Source organism: Andrographis paniculata, unplaced genomic scaffold, assembly GCF_009805555.1.
Source record: "Andrographis paniculata isolate CXL003 unplaced genomic scaffold, ASM980555v1 Contig74END, whole genome shotgun sequence".
Lineage (NCBI taxonomy): Eukaryota > Viridiplantae > Streptophyta > Magnoliopsida > Lamiales > Acanthaceae > Andrographis > Andrographis paniculata.
In genome coordinates this window covers 807,599-831,693 of record NW_026137611.1, presented here as the reverse complement: position 1 = coordinate 831,693, position 24,095 = coordinate 807,599, and the positions used below count along the sequence as shown (strand labels likewise).

General features: G+C 33.6%; 4 protein-coding genes across 9 annotated transcripts; 2 read left to right on the top strand and 2 right to left on the bottom strand.

The window, feature by feature from the left end:
* The first annotated feature begins 668 nt into the window (after nt 1–668).
* On the top strand, nt 669–3,080 carry LOC127266034 (F-box/LRR-repeat MAX2 homolog A). The gene has a single exon (XM_051296111.1). The coding sequence runs from the start codon at nt 736–738 to the stop codon at nt 2,842–2,844; it is 2,109 nt and encodes a 702-aa protein (XP_051152068.1). The 5' UTR covers nt 669–735; the 3' UTR covers nt 2,845–3,080.
* Nucleotides 3,081–5,119: 2,039 nt separating this feature from the next.
* Nucleotides 5,120–9,801, bottom strand: LOC127266048 (plant cysteine oxidase 5-like). Of its 4 annotated transcripts, none has more exons than XM_051296136.1 (6): nt 9,617–9,801; nt 8,925–9,224; nt 6,403–6,548; nt 6,179–6,248; nt 5,537–5,740; nt 5,120–5,433 (listed from the first exon to the last, which is right to left on the bottom strand). In XM_051296136.1, exons 2-6 carry the CDS (start codon nt 9,022–9,024, stop codon nt 5,315–5,317), a joined length of 639 nt encoding a protein of 212 aa, XP_051152093.1. In that variant the 5' UTR covers nt 9,025–9,224; nt 9,617–9,801; the 3' UTR covers nt 5,120–5,314. The 4 variants fall into 4 exon arrangements, with proteins under 4 accessions (XP_051152093.1, XP_051152089.1, XP_051152090.1 ...); XM_051296132.1 differs by having other exon boundaries at nt 6,101–6,248; nt 9,617–9,800; XM_051296133.1 differs by having other exon boundaries at nt 6,101–6,248; nt 8,925–9,213; nt 9,617–9,800.
* A 6,867-nt stretch (nt 9,802–16,668) lies between these two features.
* Nucleotides 16,669–18,956, top strand: LOC127266005 (probable serine/threonine-protein kinase PBL7). 2 transcript variants are annotated; one of them, XM_051296068.1, is made up of 6 exons: nt 16,669–16,915; nt 17,422–17,663; nt 17,728–17,863; nt 18,038–18,269; nt 18,351–18,483; nt 18,558–18,956. In XM_051296068.1, the coding sequence occupies exons 1-6, from the start codon at nt 16,759–16,761 to the stop codon at nt 18,789–18,791; spliced, it is 1,134 nt and encodes a 377-aa protein (XP_051152025.1). In that variant the 5' UTR covers nt 16,669–16,758; the 3' UTR covers nt 18,792–18,956. The 2 variants fall into 2 exon arrangements, with proteins under 2 accessions (XP_051152025.1, XP_051152026.1); XM_051296069.1 differs by lacking the exon at nt 16,669–16,915 and adding an exon at nt 17,023–17,343.
* A 6-nt stretch (nt 18,957–18,962) lies between these two features.
* LOC127266007 (trihelix transcription factor ENAP2-like) lies at nt 18,963–22,126 on the bottom strand. 2 transcript variants are annotated; one of them, XM_051296071.1, is made up of 2 exons: nt 20,899–22,126; nt 18,963–19,179 (listed from the first exon to the last, which is right to left on the bottom strand). In XM_051296071.1, exons 1-2 carry the CDS (start codon nt 21,992–21,994, stop codon nt 19,175–19,177), a joined length of 1,101 nt encoding a protein of 366 aa, XP_051152028.1. In that variant the 5' UTR covers nt 21,995–22,126; the 3' UTR covers nt 18,963–19,174. The 2 variants fall into 2 exon arrangements, with proteins under 2 accessions (XP_051152028.1, XP_051152027.1); XM_051296070.1 differs by having other exon boundaries at nt 18,963–19,159; nt 20,899–22,123.
* Nucleotides 22,127–24,095: the final 1,969 nt, after the last annotated feature.

Below are 24,095 nucleotides of genomic sequence, written 5' to 3'. Positions count from 1 at the left end.
TCATTATATTTTGCTTGAAATAATTATATCTCCTAAAGATGAAATCTATTTAAAAAAAAAAAAAAAAATCATCCCAAATGACTCAATGACAACAAACATTAACTTATGTGGATCAAAATCTCTCCCACGGTTTGTTATAACAAGAATCTTTTTCCTGTCACGTACAGGACCGGCTGGTGGTGCGGGGTTAGATGTATGACCCTAAGTCTCACTACATTTTTGGATAGCGCGTTTCTTAATACCAAAATTTCCCATTATATATTATTTTTAATACTAAAATCAACCTAAATTTTTTCCAAATTTATCAAAAGAAACATTCCCTAAATTTTATCAAATACAAAAAAATGTAAATAAAATTAGATTGGAAAAAAAAATAAACTCATTATTTTGAGATAGAAATAGTATAATTAATTTGTTTAATATTTTTATTTTATTGTTTTATTATTACTACTATCACTATTATTATTGTCGTCAAAAAAATATATATGCAAAAATAATAATAATAATAACAAAAGGACAATCCGGACAAAAATCTAATTATCCGAAATAAAAAAAAAGTAGATTGGGCACCGTATGGGTATAGTATATGAGTCAGTGTACTGTTGGGTAGATAAGAGTAGTGTAGTATTATAGTACAGTGATATATACATACATTTATACATACATACATACATCCTGGAAAAAAAAAAGAGTAGAAATATTTCGGGAAGAAACAACAACAAAAGGCGATTTGGAATGGCGGCTTTCGACTCCACCCTCAACGTGAACGACCTCCCCAACGTTATCCTCTCCACCATAATCGCCGCCGTCTCCGACGTCCGCAGCCGCAACTGCGCCTCCCTCGTCTGCAAGGATTGGTGCCAATTGGAGCGCTCCACTCGCTCCTCCCTCACCCTCCGAGGCAACCTCCGCGACCTCTACCTGGTCCCCACCCGCTTCTCATCCATATCCCACCTCGACCTCTCCCTCCTCTCCCCCTGGGGCCACCCCCTCACCGCCGTCTCCGACCCCGCCATAACCGCCCACCTCCTCCGCCGCGCCTTCCCCTCCCTCGCCTCCCTCACCCTCTACGCGCGGAATCCATCCACGATTCACCTCGTCGCTCCTCTCTGGCCTTTCCTCGAACACGTCAAGCTCGTGCGATGGCACCAGAGGCCTCAGTTAACCGCCGCCGGAGATGAGCTGCGGATACTGTTTTCCGAGTGCGGCAGACTCAAATCGCTCGATCTCTCCGCTTTCTACTGCTGGACTGATGATGTGCCGCCGGCTTTGGAATCGTACCCTTCGATTGCCTCCAATCTCACCAATCTCAACCTCCTCAACCCCTCCTTCTCCGAGGGTTTCAAATCCGACGAGATTAAGATCATCACCAAAGCCTGCCCCAATCTGACTGAGTTTCGAGCTTCTTGTATGTTCGATCCGCGGTATATTGGGTACGTTGGAGACGAAGCTTTGATTTCTCTCTCAGTAAACTGCCCCAAATTAAGGATCCTTCATCTGGCTGAAACATCCGCTTTATCCAACGCTCGAGGCGATCCGGAGGACGACGGATACACGCAGGAAGATGCTAGTATTAATGTGGCCACTTTGATTGAGGTGTTTTCGGGGCTTCCTCTGCTGGAGAGCTTGACATTAGATGTTTGCAACAATGTCAGAGATAGTGGCCCAGCGCTTGAGGTGCTCAATTCCAAGTGCCCCAAGCTGAGATCTCTAAAATTAGGGCAGTTCCATGGAATTTCAGTGCCTGTTGAATCGAGGCTGGATGGAGTGGCTTTGTGTCAAAGGCTCGAATCCTTATCGATCAGGGGCGTGGGTGATCTGACGGATATAGGGTTAATTGCAATTGCTAGAGGTTGCTGTAGATTGTCCAAGTTTGAGATTCATGGCTGCAAGAGGATATCGATGAGGGGGATGAGGACATTCGCTTGTTTGCTCAGAAGAACAATGGTTGATGTGAGGATCTCTTGCTGTGAGGGTCTTGATGCAGTGGCTTCACTCAAGGCATTGGAGCCGATACAGGATCGGATCGAAAGGCTTCATATTGATTGCATTTGGGATTCTAATGTTGAGGATCTTGATGGGATAACATATGGTCTTGACCTAAACCAGGCTGATTATGGAGACTCAAGTAATCCTCCAAGAAAGAAGTGCAAATACTCCTATGATCTGAACTCCTTGTATCCGGGAGAGGAGGATATTCATGGCAATGGCTTTGAAAACGGCAATGGATTTGGGGAGAGGACATGGGACAGGCTCAAGTGTCTCTCTCTATGGATTCCAGTTGGGCAGCTGCTAACTCCTTTAACATCTGCAGGGCTGGAGAACTGTCCAGATTTGGAGGAGATTAAGATCAAGATCGAGGGGGATTGTCGGGAACTTTCAAAGCCCTCAAAGCGTGAATTCGGATTGAGCACTCTGCTGAACTATCCTCAGGTGACGAAGATGCATTTGGACTGTGGAGATGTTATTGGCTATGCACACACTGCCCCTTCGGGTCAGATGGACTTAAGCCTCTGGGAAAGGTTCTATCTTTACGGGATTGGCAATTTGAACCTCACAGAGCTCGACTACTGGCCCCCGCAGGATAGAGATGTTAACCAGAGGAGTCTATCCCTTCCGGCAGCTGGATTGCTGCAAGAGTGTTCGAGACTGACGAAACTCTTCATCCATGGGACGGCGCACGAGCATTTCATGATGTTTCTGCTGAGAATTCCTCGGCTACGTGATGTCCAGCTGAGGGAAGATTATTACCCTGCTCCGGAGAATGATATGAGTACTGAGATGAGGGCCGATTCTTGTAGCCGGTTCGAAGCTGCTCTCAATCGCCGCCTTATTTTGGAATGAAAAGTATAACATATCCTGCGGAACATAACAAGCTTGCTTGCAACTGCAAGACAATGGTGCGCATTGTGTCGTATCATATCATATAGTCGTGTTGGGAGTTTTTGTGGTCTTACTTCACGAGTATTAATGGTGTTGTGTATATATGCATTTGTGCTGCTGTATTTGTTCTTGATCATAAGATTGATTTTCCTGGATAATTCAATTTGGACTTATTTTTATGGAGATTTGATGAACAATGTGTGTAGTTTGGTGTTAGTGGAGGTAAACTGTTGTTACCAAATTAACTCAATTAAATCCAAAATCCTGCTGCTTCTTGTTTGGTCTGGTATTGATTTGGGTAGTGAAAGTGAAAGTGAAACAGTGTCTAAGTTGGTTCTAACTTTTGTAATCTGTCTTGTCTTGTCTTGTGTTGTTTGTGCATAAGATTTAGGGCCAATTACTTCTTTCTCCTTAACACCTTTGAACTTACAAGTGGAGGTGATCTTATTTTGGATTAGATGAAGGAAGATTTTGAGAGAGACAGCACAGGACATTTGAACATTCAAAGTCCAAAAATGTTGTCCAGAACAATAACAATTTACATCATCACTCCACAGACAGACAAGACACATTGACAGATAGATAGATATACACAGTCGACGATAACTGTGTCTTGAAATAGTTTGGGACTATTCTATCTTTTCTTTTTTAAAAAAATATTATATGAAAGAATTAAAATTTTATTTTATATATTACATTAAAATTTATTTATATCATACAAAAAGTAATTTTAATTTTAATTTTTTTTTATTATTCTAAACCGTACAAACCAATTTCAAACACGTGCTAACTTGGGGCATGGCTGAGGCTAGTAGTAGTAGCAGCAAATGAAGCTTGGTGGCTTTGCATATATGTATAGGCAAAATAATTAATGGGAAAATTAATGGCTACCAACCTAACCTAACCTGCCTAATAATTTATAACTTAATCTTTATTTAAAGTAACACGTGATGGTCATTCAATCTATTTCTAGATAAAATTATCTTTAAAGACATACAATCACAATTATTTCTAGATAAAATCATTTTTAAATCATTTCTATATAAAATTAATGGTCAAATAAATTTTTAATGATACAAAACAATTATTTATATTCTGTCTTTAAATGAAAAAAAATAATAAATAAATAATTTTTTAATATGATTTGATATTACAATTAAAAGAGGTTAAAATGTGCAAATAAATTATACAATAATAAAAAACTTGAAAATAAAAAAATGTTCACAAAACTCGTGACCCTCTAAAATATAATGAGAGTAATTCAACCATTTGAGTTACAATTACTTCACAAAATCTATTTCTTGTTAGTGCATTATTTAACACAAACAAAGATATCACAATTTGTAAGAGAATATCTTTAATACTATATGGCAAACAAACTAGATACTAGTATGCAAAAAATTAGTCATTGTATCGATTGTTTGTTATAAAAAGGTAATATAAGAAGACAAAATGAATAGTACAATGATGATTTGTTAACGACATTAGGAATATTTGTTGCTGATTGTAGTAAATCCCACATATATATGAACACGCATGGCGTGAGTTGAAATATAAATCAAAATGACATATCAGTTATTTTGCTAATAACATTGTTGGTAGAGCATTTCATGATAATAATAATTGTTCAAAGAAAAACAAAATCAATGAAGTTGGTGAATATTTATCAGGTTCAAATCCTCCAGCACAATATTTGTATGATATTGTCAACTCTTGATTAAACCCCTACAAAATTATTTTTCAACTTCCTCTAAAAGAGCTCGTACTAGTGAACTTCATGTTAAACTTATGATGTGTATTCTTCTTCTAATCATACACCCTTGTCTATACATAACTATTCAATAAATTACAGTCTAATTGAAAATTTTAAACTATGTTCAGACAATCTGTTTTACAGGTTTTTGGCATTGTTATAACAGTGTTCCGTGAGAAGGCATATAAATACTTTACATTCCCTAACCATTAGGCATAATCTGCTCTGTAGATAAACTTACAAAGTCAAAGATATATACCACACTCCCTAATGTAATAGATTTAACAAGAAATAACAAATGCAAGAAATCTAGGATCTTCTGAAACAAAAGTAGCCCAAGTAAATGTAATTTATGTCATAGTTAAGGATGTCGGAAATTAATTAGAAGGGATGGGCAGTACTCATGAGGCACAAAACTCGCATACAAATACAACGGCGGCATCGAATCTGAGGCACCAACCATAAGAATGTAAAGGCTGCTACTTAGTAGAGTGAGGTTAATATAATCGTATGTAATTCCTCAATTATATACAATGCTAAATCTCCAGGTCTATATATTAATTGTACTAGCATCAAGAATAACTATCTCATCGGGTCACCACAAACTAAAAGCACAAACAACTTACTTCCCCACAACATCATCAGCGCAAACATGGCCTCAAATCAAAAAATTTATTCTTACGGTTTTGGAACACGACCCTTGTATTGTCCTCTCCTGATCACAAAGTCATCCGGTGGCTGAAACTCTTCCAACCAAGCAACTTCGGATATTGTCTCTCCGTCCACCTCGATAGTACCTTGGTTGAATACAAAGATGGGACATGAAGGTGATCAGTCTTTTATTTTCAAAAGCAATAGTTAAAAGTAAATTGTTTTTTTTATTGCAACAAGCTCTTTTACCAGGTAGATCTGCAGGGGATTTTCTAAAATAAGTGCAATGGCGACCATCCTCTGAAGAGTAAGGTGGAGAAAGGATGTCAAAGATGGCACATGGAGTGATAGCCTTAAAACAATGGATGTTGCCCCCAGTTGTTGGATAAAGAATTGTGGTATCGCATGGGGCTGACACATCACAATCTTTGACTACCTTTGCAGGCCTTGCTCCTGAAAGTAATCAAAGCAATTTTACGATTTTTGATATTTCTGAGTGTAATTACTCATGCAAATCAGTACAATATGTATGCACATAACTGTAAGCATCAAAGATCATAGAATGCATAAAGGATGAGGGAAAAATAACTTGTAAACAAATAGGGAAAGTGGGGGTGGGGTGGAAGAAGTTTAGAGATGAGAGAGAAACAAAAATACTTAACATTGTACCCCACCTTGATCATAGAATCTAAAAAAAATAAAAATAAAAAAACATTGGTAAAAACTAAAAGCTGGAAATCACAACAAAACACAAATGGAGAATCAGCATCAAATGCAGAATGAAGCTGAAGACATGTGCCTAAACGAGTCAACCTTGAGGTGGATCGGAAGGCCCGGGAATGTTGATCCAATCATATGATTTTACATGCATCGAACCATAGAGAAGCTTACTCAGAACTGTCATCCCCGGATGATTATGAAGAGGAATGACAGAGGATGGTGGCATGCAAAATATTCCTATCTGCCAAAAACAGAAGTTTTATTTCAAAAACACATTTGCCATGTCATAAAACGCATAGACCTCATCACTCTCAACATGCCACAGGAAATGGAAATGGAAAAAAACAATTGAGCAAATGAAAGATTGGTTAAGAAAAAATTCTTGGGAAACTTACGGAAAAACTATCACACTCATGCACATGCAAGTATTTAATTGTGGGGAGTGATGTAGGACTCCCATTGCGTCCACTCAAGGAACCTTTCCAGTTCCGGGCCACTTGTGCTTCTTGGTCAAGACCTACATCAGAAGGCTTGATTTTATCTGATGACAAAAGAAGAAAGTGTTATATACTCTGAAAGAAAGGTTCCAATGCAAACTAAATTCATTTAATAAACCAGTAAATCATTTACATAATACATAGGGGAAAGTTGAACAAAAGATTCAAAGGAAAATTGGGCATCAATCTTGAACAAAGATTCATGGTAGTTACTAGAAGAAAGTACAGATTCAGCCAATGAAATTTGCAACTTGCCAAAATATTTCAGTAACACAATTCTCTAATAATGCCTGAAGGTCATGTAATGTGTTCCAGTATAAACTGATTTTCTTTGAAACTCCAGGACTAAATTATTAAAAGAACGGTATATAGCATAATACCATCCATATTATACGGAAAAAAAATGTAAAATAGTGTCTCAATTCTATAGCATGATATCCTTGTGTAACATCAACTATTGCATGAAAGAGCTATTCTATTATTTAAAGGGTATTTCATGCAACATTTCAATAACACAGGGCAGTATTACACTATAAAAAGAGTGGAGTGTTTTACAGATATAAGACGAAGGATTTTGTTGCTATATACTGTGTGTTTGTTTGGGGGTTTGGATTTTGACTTGGGATTTGAATAGTAAAAAACTTGAATTTGAATAGTTGTATGATATGATATAAATAGGTGTTGATATGATGTTTTGAATGTAAAATTGATTTTTAGTATAATATAAGAAATAAAAGAATAGTTGTTTGATTTGATATTTTTTGGAGAAAAAAATTTGATGAATAGTGGAAGTTTGGGAAAATCTCCCAAACAAACACACGAAAATAAAATAAAATAAAACTAAAAAAAAAACTATTTTCTTTAATATTGCTCTACTCTCACTTGCATATTAACATAGACAGACATAATTATACAACCCAATCGTATATGAACCAGTAGAGAATATATATATAGCAGGACTATAGAAATCTAAACAGAGTTTCTACAAGGAAAATGTAATGATATACTATTGCAGGGTGAAACAACTCTCAAAGAATATCTTTCCTTCAAGTGCATTGACTCCACACAATTTACAGTTGGAACCTATAAAGATATTCATCCCATAAAATGTTTAAAAGACAAAGCACAGTTTAATTCTTCAAGCCATTTCTGGTTCTGAACTACAGGTGATTTGATTACTTTACTTCTGCCAGTCAATGGGATATTATAGAACCCATCTAATTCATCCAATTCAAAATCCTAGAGGGTAGCCAATTCAATTAGAAGCACATTCCCACAATATAAATTCCCAACAGAGAAAATTGTCTAAATTCTTCAAACCACTTTTGGTCTGAAATACTGATGATTTGAGTACTTTCCTGATTTCATTTACTAGGGTTCTACAATTGGATTTGGAAGATCCATGTAATTTATCAAGACTAAGATATATATATATATATATATATATAAATGGCTAACTTCAGGATTCTGAATTCAATGATCAGTTCATCAAATGAATAAGGATCATAAAAATAATGATCAGTTTTCAGCCTTCACTACCTGACAATCTTAGCTCGTCCAACTACACAATAGATAAATTTTTATAGCACCTCGATAGAATTGCCACCAATTTCAAGTAATAATAATGGTTCACTTAGTTTCTGTAAACTATGTCAGTACATTCAGTTTCACATACAGAGAAAATAAGTATTTCCTTCTTTTGTGCATACTCATGTATCCAATAAAAATGTGATCCAAGTATATGCATACTAAGTATTCAAGAAAATTATTATTTACAAATATGCAAGTATCCAAGAAAATGTACATGAGCAAAGGAAGATGGAGGCAGCTGCCACGGTGCATGCTATGGCATTAACAAAATACAACACATAAATGTTATAAGTGATATATACCTTAACTAGGTAATAACTAACCTAGAAAGGGGACATACACACAGTTTACCATGGTATTGAAAGACTAATAAATGCGTACTTTTGTTGTTCGAACACTATCAAAATAAAAAAAGTTGGATTCCAACCAGTGTGTCAAGGCACTAAGGGAGCTCTTCAGTAAAGGCTTTGCTCATAAGACACACATCAGGGAAGAGGTAAAACTAAAGCTCAAGCTTCTTGAGGATTCGTGCAAACACCGTACAGATCCCGGGCATCAAAGAGTGTTGTGTTTTTTATCCTGTTTTCGCACTAAGCAATATATTGTAAAACATTTCCATCTCAAATACATCATTTCCAAAATTTCAAGTTCAATACCAAATTTTGCATTTAAAACTATCATATTCAAAACTTATTTTTCATTAAAAGTCATTCAAATCCAGAACACCCAAAACATTAAAAACACAAACAAACACACTAGAGCAACCATAATCCAAACCGCAAAATAATAACAATAAAAAATTATGTGTACACCAAGGATTTCCTCCTTACCTAATAGATTGCGAACTTTTTCTAGACCTTCATCGGAAATTGGTCCATTAGGCGTCAGCGAAGCTTTGCAAGCATTATAAAGCTTCTGTACAGCTGGCATCGTAGGGCTAACTCAACCGACTGAACTATGAGGAAATGTAAAAGGAAAGGGCAAGATTTCCGAAATCGAATCAAGGGTCCTCTGCTTGCGAAGACCCTTTTATGTTTGTAATCACTGTCAAAACGAACGCAACTATCAGCAAATCCCAATCGGCAATGGGATATTTATCACATCATCAAACCTGTGTACCTACATGGACACTGTACACAATTATAATTATCACCACTAGCACTTATTAAAATACGAAAACGTTTTAATTGATTTTGATATCAAACCAAGAAACAGTAAAATCGGCTTAATTAGAAGAGCTTCAACAAACTAAACAGGTCAAAAAAAATCTAAACAATCATTCCGGTAACGTCCATGAAGAGAGTGAGAGAAAGAGGGATTAACTTGATTGATCAATAATTGAAAACAAACAAAAACTAACCGAAACCAAAATCGAAATAACAAGGGAAAACGAAGACCCTGATTTCGATGAATCATTAAGAAAAACCCCAGATAAAATCCACCAACAAAAGCATCACAGTATCACACCCAAACTAACAAATAAGAGGGAACCGATGATTATATTATGCAGAGAGAATCTCACACTTAAGGCGAAATCACATAGCCGCCAAAATATGAAGGAGGATCGATCGGTGGAGTGCAGAGACGGCAGCGAGCTGGTTTCGGCTTCTTGGAGAGGCTTGGCGAGGGGAGGCAAGGCGCTGAGAATAAGCGAAGGTGCAAAGAGTTTTTGGGGGTCCGGCGAAGGTCCGAAGCTAATTTTGCTTTCACCTTATTTGATTCTGTTGACTACTTTCATTACTGCCCCTATTTTCGCATCTTATTTACCGTATTGCCATTCATCTCTTTCATTCGTTTTTTTCTGATCCGTGACTGTGTAAATAAAAATACAATCAATGATGGCGGTACACAAATTTTAATAAAATAAATTAATTTATGCATTTATTAATTTATTTATTTTTAAGACTGGTTTGTTTATTTTGATGAGTTTTGAAAAAAATTTGTTTGAGTTTAGTATGAAAATAAAGTTTGATGGAATATTTTTGTTTCGAAAAATACAAAAATCCATAAAATTTGAGGAAACTTGGCTAAAAAAAATACCCTAAATTACGACTGGAATGGTGTAAATCACGAATGTTAAATTAAAATTTCGATGGGAATAGAACAAGTAAATATTCACAAAATTTCAAAATTAATTGTAAACATACAAATGGGATGTAGCGATAACTACTTTTGATTAGCACATGATAAAATATATATATATATATAATTGTGATTTCGATTACGCAAGGTTCGCCTAGTGTAATTTATCTGTCGGACCTAGTTCGTAGGATATTAGTTTCGACTGAGGGTTTACCTAGTACGCACTCTCGAGTAACGAATGTTGATTCTAACGTAAAAAAAAATAAAAAAATAAAAAAAAAAATCAAACACACATATTTTAATTAATACAAATAGTGTATTGCCTATCTAATTGAATATAAAATAAATTTAAAAAATAATATTTTAATATTAAAATAAAATAAGTAAAACACCCCGGTAAACAGAAATGAACCATTTAAATGGAAAATGCTTAAATAGTAAGAATATTTAAATAGTAAGACTATGTATCATTTATTTATTTATTTATTTATTATGAATTAAACTAAATGGAACGTTTTAGCTTTAATTAATGCCATGTTACAAATAGATTTGAAGTTCCATTTCAAAATCAATTGATTATAAAAAAAAATTGCCATCAAACTTTATAAATAATGAAAAGCTCTCAAGAACAATTCTTAACACTATCCTCTGGATGATATTCATCTTGAAACTCTAAGCAAGATCAATATTATACCAAATACGGCATTTATGACTCTAAAATATTTTTTATATATATTTTTTTATCATCCATCAAACTACTAAACTAATGTGAAGTTCACAAAATTGGTTTATGCTATCAATTTTTATTTTTTGCATGATTTTTTCTTACTCCTTCTATCATTTATTTTTTATGGTAAAAAAATAAAAATAAAAAATGTGATATTCTTTATTAAAAAAAATTGAATAACACTAAAAATAAATTTGAATAAGAAAAGAAAATGAAAAGTATTTTTTATTTTTTTTTGGAGAAATAAAGCAACAAGAATTTGTCATATACAAAGAAAAAAATACATACAAGTGTCCAAAAACATTTACTAAATAAAAATAGAAATTATAATATCCGACAAATCAATTATAAAAATTTTAAGGATCAGCATGTATAACAACATTTAACATAGATAGTATTTCATATGTCAAGTACTATACGCGGTAGAATTTTTAAATTATAATAGAATCAATAAAGAAATAGAATCGAAAGCATATGAAAAGGAGAGAGGAAGAAAAACAAGAATGAGAGAAATATGCAGAAGATCTAAGGTAAGAAGTGAAGTATAAATGTAAATTAAAAAAGCTATGGATTAGCGGTAGGAAACAATGAAAATTCAACTTGTAAATATATTAAAATTGTATTAATAAAAAATATATCATTTACTTTTATTTTGTACGACATATATAATACATAGGTTTTGGACTATTTGTTACAAAAGTACTTTTTCTTATTTTAGCATATGTTACACTGACCTTTTAAGGTGTCAGAATTCGAGGACGACACAAAAATGAAATGCTGCAGAATGCTGCTGAAGACCATCTGCATAGTCTGTATTTGTCTCTTTTGCACAGGTTTTGTTTGAATATGGATTGTCAAACATTAGAGAACATTCAGGATAAAACAAAATAGTGTGGTAGGTTTGTAGAATGCTGCTGACTACTGTTGAAGACCATCTGTAAGATCTGTATTTGTCTCTTTTGCTCAAGTTTTGTTTGAATATGGATTGTCAAATGTTGGAGAACGTTGAGAATAAAACAAAACATTGTGGTAGGTTTGTGGAATGCTGCAACAGACTGCTGCTGAAGACCATCTGCATGGTCTGTATTTGTCTCTTTTCAACATATTTTGTTTGAACATAGATTGTCAAATGTTGGAGAACGTTGAGAATAAAACAAAACAGTGTGGTAGGTTTGTGGTGACGAATTTAATACTCCAATATTGAGACAGTTAAATGAGAACAATAGTGAGAAATTGAGTTTGAATCTAGTGAGAAAAAATGCGAGTTTTTCCTCCATCTTTTCGTTTCATTTAGGGGTGTCTAAATTAAACTTGACCCGAAAAATCGAACTCATTCGACTTGAAATTTTTCAGGTTCGAATTTGGGTATTTTGGGTTTGTGAAAATCGGGTCGATCCAAACTTGAAACAAAAAAAATTCGTGCCATTTTTTGGTCGAATTTTGGGTTTACCTGATAACCCGAAATATAAAAATTAGGTCAAGTTTCGAGTTTCGTGTTTTTGGTTAACTTGAAATTATTTATTATTATTACTTTAATTTATAATATTTATATTAATTTTAATATAAATAATATAAAAACTAAAATAAAAAAAAAAAATTTTTAGGTTAATTTAATTTGTTTTAAGTTTTCGAGTTTGTTACGTGTCGGGTTTGTTCGGGTTTCAGGTGACATGAACTAAATCAGGTCAACCTGAACCCGACCTGAAAGAATTTTTGTCGTGTTCGGGTCTAAGATTTCGGGTCAAATTTTGGGTTTGGATCGGGTTCGGGTTGACAGTTTTGTATTACCCCCACGGCTCAAACCGACACGAACACGACCCGAAAACACAAATTGACACCCCTAGTTTCACTACTCCTTAATTTGAAGAAGAATTTGAACTTTCATGGCGATTTAAAGCTTATCTGAAGAAGAAAGAAATATATTTTCAATAGAAAAAAAAAAAAGATCAAGACCGATAGTATGCTGGATTAGAACTAAGGTTTAATGCTTATTTTTTTTGTATATTGATATATAAAGAAGACAGTAGAAGATGATAGTTTGGGTCTTTATTTGTTGAGTCATTGGGTCTTTTGCATACTTAGTGATAAGTTTAGTGTACGTCTCTTGAATTGGAATCCCTGTAAATAGTTACATCGACTGAATTACCAAATCTTGTATATATTTGTTATTTGTTTGATCTTTGCCACAAGAATCTGTGACACACACAACAATTATAACTATGGAACAATACCACGTGTTTCTAAAGTGCAAACCCTGTGATTTCCTATTTTCACTTTCATTAAGACTTGGAGGAGCTCTGGCCTCTTTTTTATACCTGTCTAGCCTACGCGATCTTCCCAACACTATTGAAATTGTTTCACGGAGGTATTTGGTTTTTTTTTTTTCAAATAAAAATATTACTATTCAATTTGTATGATACTAATAAAAATATATTATTATTTTTAAAAATATTATATCAAAAATAGTTTTAAAATTAAAAGCCAAATAAAAAACCCAAACTCAAGTAAAAACTAAGGGTTTGTTCGATTAAAGATATTTACCAAAATCTTATTATTCATTCAAAATTTTTTCCCAAAAATATCAAATCAAACACATATTTTTTATTTTTTATATTATACTAAAAATCAATTTTACATTCAAAACATCACATCAACACCTATTTATATAGCATCATACAACTATTCAAATTCAAAATTTTTACTATTCAAATCCCAACTCAAAATCCAAACCCCCAAACAAACACACCCTAAATAAACTCTTAAACTAACTTCGTGTTTGTTTGGGGATTAGATTTAAAATCTACTATTCATCCCATTTTTTTACTCCAAAAAACATAAAATCAAACAACTATTTTTCATTTTTTTTATTAAATTAAAAATTAATTTACATTCAAAACATCACATCATACAACTATTAAAATTCAAAATTTTTACTATTCAAATCTCAACTCAAAATCCAAATCCCAAACAAACACACCAATAAACTCTTGAATTTCTACTGGCTATAGCATACCATAGAAATAATATCATATATATCAACCATCGACATCATTTTATTATATTTTTTAAAAAAATTTAAATCACAAAAATATAATTAAGGCATGTTGTATTTTGCCACGAATACAAAATATATTCAAATCACAATCAAACAAATCAATAAAATAAGCATAATAATATGATTTGTCTAATTTGTCTGGTCGAACATAATTTACAAATTATTAAGATTAATTGAGGTTTCTTGAAAGTGCACTAGATAAATAAAAAAAGTAAATAAATAAGCATAATAATAAGAATTAAATCTCAACCTAAGGATTGAGAGTTTTGCCCATATACTACACCCCATTCCTTTAATTTAAAAACACTATTCAATTAAAAAAAGAAAAAGAAAAAAAGAAAAAAGGGAAACCATTCAATAATTAGAAAGAAGAAATCTAAATTATTTTCGTATATATCATACTAACATATATGTCAATTGTTGACATCATTTTTGTATATTATCAAAATTATCTCAATCAAATAGTGATATCATATTTTAAAAAATAATATATATATATATATGTTTATGTAAAGTTGTATCTCTTAAATAGAATTTCCATTACCAAATATATCACCATTAATTAATAATAACTTTTCTAAATATATAGATATGTCATTAAATAAATTAAATATACAATATAATTATATTTTAAAATTTTTTAATAGAAATGTAATTAAGGCAAGCCGTATTATATGAATAAAATTTTCAATCCAACCTGTCAAAAAAGTCCCTAAATCTAATAAAGATTATTCATAATTAAAAATATTAAATAAAAATCCAAAATTATTTTCCCCATATATATGTCAACCATTAATATTATCTTAGTATGTTACCAAAAGCAATGCAATCAAATAGAAATATCCTAATTATTATTTTTTTAAAAAAATTCAGAAAGAAATACAATTAGGTAAGCTAGTAGCTTTTAATAGATTTTTCATTACCAAATATTATCATTAATTAATAGTAATAATTTTCACAATTAAAAATGCCATTAAAATATATTTTAATATACAAGTTTGTTTAGTGGTTTGGATTTTGAGTTATAATTTAAATAGTAAAAATTTTGAATTAGAATAGTTGTATAACGTAATATAAATAGTCATTGATGTAATATTTTGAATGTAAAATTTATTTTTAATATAATAAAATAAGAAATAGATACTTAATTTGATTTTTTTAAAAAAATAAAAAATGATGAATAATAAAAATATTGGAAAGTTTGCCAAACAAACACATCCTATACCGAAAATCAAGCATATCATGCTAGGGTGGATAGAGGTTTGATAGTTCATGTGGCATAGCTTTTGTCACAAACTGTTCGTCTTCGTAGAAGTTCTTTACAATGGTATTTATTACAAAGTAAAATCATCATATTCGTTAAATTTGCTATATATTTTTAGCGGACAGCCACTTTTTTGTTGTAGAGTAAATACGGTAATTTTGACGAAAAATATTATTTGTTGTAAAAAAATGAAGTGCAACAAAAATAACTAATAAATATAATTTTATACATAGATGATAAATAAATATCGCTACTAAAGCTATTAAACATTCTTTTTTTCATGATAACATTCAACATTAGCAAATATTAAATGAGAGTGTCCGACATCGGGCATTAGCCGGTCAATGAAATTTTTCCATATATCTCCAAATACGGTGGATCTTCTTTCAAGAAAAATTTCGTATCTCTAATAAGTTATTAGCAGAACAAATTTAGAGCAACCAACAAAAATCTAATTATACAATAACACACGCCAACATAACTGTGAAGGTATATCATAGCTGAACATAATTGCCAACTTTCAAACAAATTTAAATGAAAAAAATATTATTTCGACTTATAAAAAATGATTAAGACAACTCACCAACATACATCATATCATGGTTAATAAAGTACACAAGAAGTCTAGTTTGTCTTGTGTCGAAGAGGGCAACAACACTCCCTCGCCGACAACACCCACAAGTGAAGTGTGATCCAATATCTTTACTCGCATACCAACCTAGGAGGAAGTTGTAACGTTAATATGCATTCGAATTTAAAATATCGTACAACATTAAGGTGAATTTGAAAATTATATTGATCTCATCTCCTGAAATATCATGACTGTTTTTATTTTCTGTGGCTTTTTCTTCCAATACAAATACCTATATTATAGAGTATTTTTTTACACAAAAATTATATATTTAGTTTATTATATACTTAATTCTTATGATATGAAAAAATTTGCATGAAATTCTCATTTGTTCATAATTAATGGAACGTTCAACTCATATATTGGTTGTGCGTGTATTATGAATGAGTACATCCAAGTATTTTAAAAAAATTGTAAATATCTTTATAATGAAAATGAAAAACACTAAGAAAATAAACAATAAGGATAATACATGTTAAAATAATTCAACTTTTAAGTTAAATTGAATTTCTATTGGTTTTTAACGAGTTTAATTTTTTGATACATTTTGATTTTGTTTGTCATATATGATTTGTTTTATGTACTCTTCGGTCATCAAAATTATTTTTATTTGACCGGCACGTGTCTTAATAAAAGTAAATAAAAATAAAAATATTTTTTTAAGTAAAAAAAATATTATTTAGTATTACAAATCTCTCTTTAGGTGATGGAATATCAACAATTATGACAAAAAAAAATAGAAATTCATAACCATCTAAACTAGTCTTATAACTAAATTTTCACTTTAAATTAAACCTCATTAACACAGCTCACAGTCACCCCCTCTTCGTTCCTCCTTGCCTTCATCCAAAAACAGCTTCTAACAAGCAGACATATCATTTATCCTTGACGCTCTTTCTACTTTAATGGAAATGGAGGCCAAAGCCACCCACACCGACCGCATTCTCCTCATTACAATCTTACTTTTCGCTTCTCTAGCCGTTGCCTCGCTGCTGCTAACCTTCGTTTACTACTGTTACTTGAGATACAAGATCTCCAACCGATTCAACCTTCCACACAAAAGTTAGCATTTTTTTCTTTCACTTTACCCACCCCACCCCACCCCACCCCTTTTCATTAAAGTGTTTCTTTTACTGAAAATGTGTGTGTATTTATTATTATTATTATTTTTTCTCATATCTGGCTGCTTTTCTTGATTTTGAGAACGCTGCTGTGTTTTCAATTTCTCTGTTTTCGTTTTTCTCTTTTGGTTTATGAATTTCAGTTTGTTAGAATAACAGTTGGCCAGCGATGGCTCACTAGACTTGGTGTTTTCTATGCTTTTGCTAATCAGTTTTTGGCTATATGGCTATTTCCTGCTGCAAATTTAGGGCTTTGAAATGGGCAGAATTAGGCAAGAAAGATTAGATTATGATGAGGGTTGAGTATTCCATTTGGTAGGATAACAGTATCAAACCCGAACAAAATCTAACCTCCCTTTCATTAATCAGGTGTCTTAATTTCATACAACCATACAAGATTGATTGTTTTATCTAATGTATTTTGTGTGATTTAATTGTCTTAAAAAGGGGTTCACTATGAGGAAAAAGCTAGCAACATCCAATTAGGGAGAGGGATTGATAGAGAGCCTCAGCTCTTTACTTTCAAGCAGTTGCATTTGGCGACTGCCGGATTCAGCAAGTCTAATGTGATCGGGCGCGATGGATTTGGAGTGTGTGTGTATCAAGGGGTGCTGCAGAATGGGAGGAAAGTTGCTGTGAAGCTGATGGATCAAGCAAGAATGCTTGGAGAAGATGAATTCAAAGCAGAGGTTCATACATACTTCTCTCATGATTGATTTTTTACAGTTCTGTTAATATAATTCGAATGTACAGGTTGAATTGTTGGGTCGCCTTTGTTCGCCGTATGTGGTGTCACTAATTGGCTACTGCTCGGAAACTCAACGGCAAGTGTTGGTTTACGAGTTCATGGCCAATGGAGGATTGCAGGAACATTTGTATCCTTTCAATGGTGCGATTACTAATTACTACATGGTTTGTTTTTTTTGAGTTGAAAAGATCGTTGTAATGAGTAAATAGATCGATAGAAATGCATCATTTCATCGAGCACAAACAATGTAATGAATCTTTGGGTTAAGAAGATATGTTTTGTTCGATCAACGGGTTTTGGGTTGTAAACATTCAGGTAGCTCGACAAGTCTAAACTGGGAAACACGGCTGCGGATAGCTTTGGAGGCTGCAAAAGGTTTGGAGTATCTCCACGAATGCGTTTGCTCTCCCACGATTCGCAGAGTTTTCAAAAGCAGCAACATTCTTCTCGACAACAACTTCCACGCCAAAGTTTCTGATTTGGAAGTGGCCATACTTGGGCCCGGCGGGCATGTTTCAACAAGCTCCCAAGGATATGTGGCACCCGAGTAAGAAACAAATACCCGTAAAATGCACTTTTTGTTCTTGTTCTTCATCTTCGACTAACCCCAACGAATGTTTTCCTATAGGTATGCCTTGAGAGGGTACCTGAATTCGAAATCGGAAGTTTACAGCTATGGAGTTGTGTTGCTGGAGCTCCTGACTGGCCGAGTCCCCGTGGATATGAAAAGGCCTGCAGGCGAACGTGTTCTCGTGACCTGGGTAGGCATATATATGTATCGATGATTTTTCATCGAAGATGGGGGGATCATTGATGTAAGATTTGAATGGTACAGGCATTGCCGCAGCTGACGGACAGGGACAAGGTCGGGCAAATAATGGATGAAGCATTAGAGGGGCAGTACACGATGAAGGAGGTGATCCAAGTGGCGGCCATAGCTGCAATGTGCGTGCAGGCCGAGGATCATTACCGGCCATTGATGGCCGATGTCGTGCAGTCTCTGGTGCCTTTGGTGAAGAAGCACCATTACTGCAGAGGAAGTTCAAAGGCAAATGGAATAATAGAATAGAGATAAGATCATAAGAACCATTTTGCAGATTTCTGTCACACACTGGATAACTTCACCTCTGAATCAAGGCTGTGTCTGTATGAATGTATGTTAAATAACTAATTTGTATTTGCTAATTCAAGAACAAAGCAGCAGTAGCAATAATAAAGAACCTTCTAAGCTCAACTCATGTCGATTTTTTTTTCGCTAACTTCATATCTAAATTAGGCACACCTATGGCTAGCTGTACTTACGGATGTCTGTATGTATGATTATGCTGCAATGCACACCAAAATCTACTGCTATTTGCAAAAGAAGAAAAAGATACATCGGCTTCATCCATGGCAGCAGCAGTCGACGAATTCAACCCAAGTGCTAGAAGAAACTGCCTGTTACACGGAACATCAAACTGTGTTAACTAGTTAGTCGTTCAATACTAAACAAATAACAGCAGAATTGCATAGATTCAAACTATGTTTTATTCATTCCTACCAAAATGTTCAGAAAGGAATGTCACAATGGCAGGGTAAATCAATGAACACATAAAAATTTCTTATAAACTCATAATACGAAGAGAGGAGATGTTATTTTCGCTTCACTATAGGTACATTGTAATAGTAACAGGGGTCGGGTAGAGAACATGATATGATGCACTTAAAAGAAGTTAAGCAAATGGATGAAAAAATAGATCGGGAAACTAGAAAATGCAAGTTTTCAAACGATATCCTGCAGATAGATATAATTGCAACAATTGAGAAGAACAAGCATTGTGAAAATTGCCTTATCATTAGTACCTAGAGCTTCTCATATTTGATCTACTTTAAATGAATGCGACAAACCTAACTATAGTCAAACGATTGATTGTAAATAATATCGATTCATTCACAACTTTACGTTTATTAAAAACAAAGAAATTTATTGAAGAAGAGCCAACAGCAACATCAATGTAAGGTAATATCAATATAAGTGACTGAAATAATTAGCAACTAAGGTATCTATCTTAAATGGCAACATGTTTATTAAAGGCACTCGCAAATAAAGGCAAAATCAACGACGTTCTCTTTCTCGCCTCCCATGTTTATTAGGGAGAGTTGATCAACAAAAGGGGACAGTTGATCAATATAACACAGATCTGACTATTTAGATAATATTTGTGGAATCCTAAGGTCAGGACTACAAAACTACGAAGAACTTCGAGGGGGCCGAATGGAGGATATAGAGTAAATTTTGAACCAATATAACATCAACTTCTATTTGACAAATCATACTTCTCCTTGTAAAGCTTTCAGAATTCCAAACTCCTGTAACTAAGACTAATAAGCACGGCTAAAGGGAAACCCCATGAGCTTATATGCATGGTAATCATGAACTTGCAGGAACAATAGAGTAGTAGTATGCATACATAAACTAACACATTTAGATGTGGAGCCGGATTCTGTTGGAAACTTAGCAACTCAATTCCCAAATAGAATCTGCGAAATAATCAAATTTGGTGCTGCTAGTAATGCAGTCATATACGGCAACATTCCCATGCCTTTTTTGCAAACATACAACTAGAAAATATGTAACATAAAAAGTCCATGGTGAAATACATTATTAGATATTGCATCAAAGTGAATATCAGAAACTTTGGATGTATAGAGCTATGCAAAAAGGGGATCAACAGATGATAAAACCAAGAACTAATGTTAAACAAAAAACATTCATGAACAAGTTTTGAAGTTCAAAGAGAAAAAAATACCAACAAGCAACAAATTCAGATTTTAACAAGAAGAAAGAAAGAGACCATGCCGCAGCTTCTTCAGCATACGATTGAAGATCAGAAGTAAAAGGCAATACTACTTCAATTGCAATCGAACATAAGCCAAAAACAGCTTCAAACTGTACCATTAAATATCTCCCAATGCATATGATATAAATGGGAGCCATGAATATCATCAAATGATATCTTGATCTAAGAGATTTGATCAGAAAATCATTCCTTTCAAGAGTTAATAACATCAATCCTTTTTTACACAGAGCACAACAAATAACACAGTTTATCAAAGCATTGGCTGCATCTCTACCGAAACAACAAAAAAGATGGATCAAACTGAAAAGCAAAAGAGGTTGATTCTCTATCACTTACTATCTGCAGAATTGGGCTTAGCACGCTTCAGCTTCTCGAGGCGGACCTGTGATTCCATGAAAACTTTCATCCTCTCAAGCTCCAAATCCTTAGCGAACTGCATTCTTTGTTTCTCCAATTCAACCATTTGTCGTTGCTTTGCGTCTTCCACTTTCTCATAAATTTGTCCTAATCTTAGAATGGCTTCTGCCAGTTGTCTGTAACCATCAGCCAATTTTGCCTGTTCCTCTATCGCCGGAAGTTTCCTTTTTCTTTCCGTCTGAGAAGGCCGGCGGCCGGACCATGCTCCAGAATCCTCATCCTCGTCATCGTCATCGTCATAATTGCCGCAATCATCTTCTTCAGCCTCCATGGCCGCCGCCGCCGCCGCCATTACCGAAAAGTTCCGCTCCGTAACGCTACCGGGGCCGGACCGCTTGGACCGAGGACCCACTGGAACCGACCAGGTAAGTCGCGGGAGAGGATTCGAAGCCGGATCCTTATCGCGGGGATTAGTCGCCGGATAATTTTTCCGGCGGTGAGCGACAGATTCCGGCAGCGGCGATGGAGACGAGGAAAGCTCCGGCGATATGGAAACCCTCCGGCGAAGGTTCTTGGTGTGGCCATCGGCGGCGGCGGCGTTGTTGTTAGGTTTGGAGAAGGAATCGCCGATGAGGGAGTCCAGGCTCTCGAAGTGGGGCCACGTGGAGTCGTACCGGCCGTTGGATTCGATGACCTTGGACTTCTCGATCTTGTACTTCTTCTTCGTGGTGTCGATGCGATTTTTGCACTGAACGTCGGTGCGCCGATGCTTGGCGGAGGCGGCGTGGACGGCGTTGACGGCGTCGGCGACCTCCTGCCAGTGTTTCTGGCGTAGGTTGCCGCGATTGAGTTGAAGGTAGTGAGTCCCCCAGGCATCAATCAGCGTTCGCGTTGCCTCTTCAGACCAGCAGTCTTCGCGACTGGGGAACGCCGGATTCCGGGCGGCCGGCGTCGGAGCCGGCTCCGACGGTTTCGCTGGAGAGGCAGGGGATTGAGGAACCTGTTTGTCGTCATCGGATGGGGGGCGAGGGGATGAGGGAGAAGAAGGGAGTGAAGGGGACGATTGGGAAGACATGTCGGCGGAGGACGGCGGGACGGCGGCGGCGACGATCTGGAAGGGGGAGCGAAGAGGTGTGTGGGTGTGTGGTTTTTAGCTTTTTGAATCTTGGAGGACCGGTTCGATGCTTTACTACTCCGACCCGACCGATCAATAATAATAATATTTTATTATGTTATTTGTGTAAAATAGTAGGAATATATAAATTTTGAATTTATAAATATTGTTCAGCGGTGTTAATATTTAAGAATTGTCAAGGCATATAATAAAAAAATAATTTGTTTTTTATATAAATTATAGTTATCCGTCATTTGTCACATTACTTTTTATTTTAATCTTTTTTATAATTGTTGTCGATAGATTTTTATTATTTTAATAAATTTATGAATATTAAGTATATTTAATACATAAAAATTAATTAAACTATTATTATGTTATATATTGAATCACTCAAATTCTTTTATTTTTATTTTTATTTTTAAATAAAAAGTAAATTTATTTACTTTTAAAAAATTTGTATAAAATTATTTTAGATTAATTATAAATAAATTTTTTTATTTAATTATATTATATATTTTTCTTTTTTTACAAAATATTCATATTATATATTTTTTCTGTCTTAAATATTGGGCACCATGTAGGTTGGTAATTTAAGTAAGTAGTATTAAGTTGAATAATTTGAGATAATTTGAAAATTAAACAATGTGATTTGAGACATATTTATTTTATTTATTTGGATAATATAATTGGAAAAAGTGAAGTGTATATATATAAATATATTTAATAATTTAAAAATATTGTAGTGAATTTGAAAAAACAAAAAAATAAAATATTAGAGAATATTTGAAAATGACATAGTATATTTTATTGAGATATAATATTTATAATATTTAAATATATTTTTTAAAAAAAAATTAATTATATATATATTGATTTTTAGGTAAAATTGCTTATAATGTACCTTTTGCTTGAAAAGTCCGTAGTATACTCCCTCTTATTTAGAAATGGCCCTCTTATTTAGAAATGGCATAAGGTTACCTTTTGGTGTGTTCGTCAAATAATTTAAAGGAATATTTTTTATAAAAAAATTTGTACGTAACATCAAAATAATGAAGATATATAATATATTAATTTGTTCTTAAAAAATATGTGCTAATTTCCACATAATGAACACACTATTTGTGTTTTGTAAAATATATGTTAATTTTCACAAAAATAAAAAATAAAAAAAATACATTATTTGTGTTTTATAAAATATTGTATAAAATCTCCTAAAAATATTGGAAGACTTTCTTATATTTTCTAAAATATTATATAAAATCTTCTAAAAAGATATTTTGTGTAATATTATGTAAACATAACAAAGTCTCGTCAAGGTTTCACAAGATATTTCAAACACCGGATAGCTTAGCGAGCTTAAACGAGCTAAACCGAGTAAAGGTCGCAAACTGTTTGTTTATTTTACAACTTTAGATACCTCTAAATTTACCTGTCATAGATAGTTTATCCAGAGTAACTGTTTATCGAAGTAATTTTTTCTAATTTTTATTTTAAAAATACTAACACCACCACTATTATAATAAATAATATTATAAATATTGGGTCAAGTCGGGGATGGTCTGGTGGTGTAGCCGTTGGACGTGTGACCAAACCCCGACGCTTCAGATCACACCTGCTACACATGGTTTGCCTGGTGTGTCTTGTCTGTCGAGCTTAGTTTGCAGGGTATCACAATTAAAAAATTGTGCTAGAATAATAAAGCGGACTATTATTAATTTATTGGAAGCAATATATTAGGGTGTGTGTTTTGTGATATGATATTTTTTTATGTGAGGTACGAGAACTTGTGTAGGTAATATGTAAATAAAATTTGTGTGTAATATATTATTTTTTGGAATAAATATGTTAAAACATTTTATTAAAAGAATATAGCCTTAATTCTAATCCTATATATATATATATATAAATATGTATAATTCAATCAAAATTTTTTATAGTTATTTAAAAAATATCATATTTTAATATTTTAAAAATAAAAAAAATAATAAATCAATATATATTTTTAATAATCATAATTCTATAAAATTTTCAAAATTTTTTGTAATTTTTTAAAAAATAA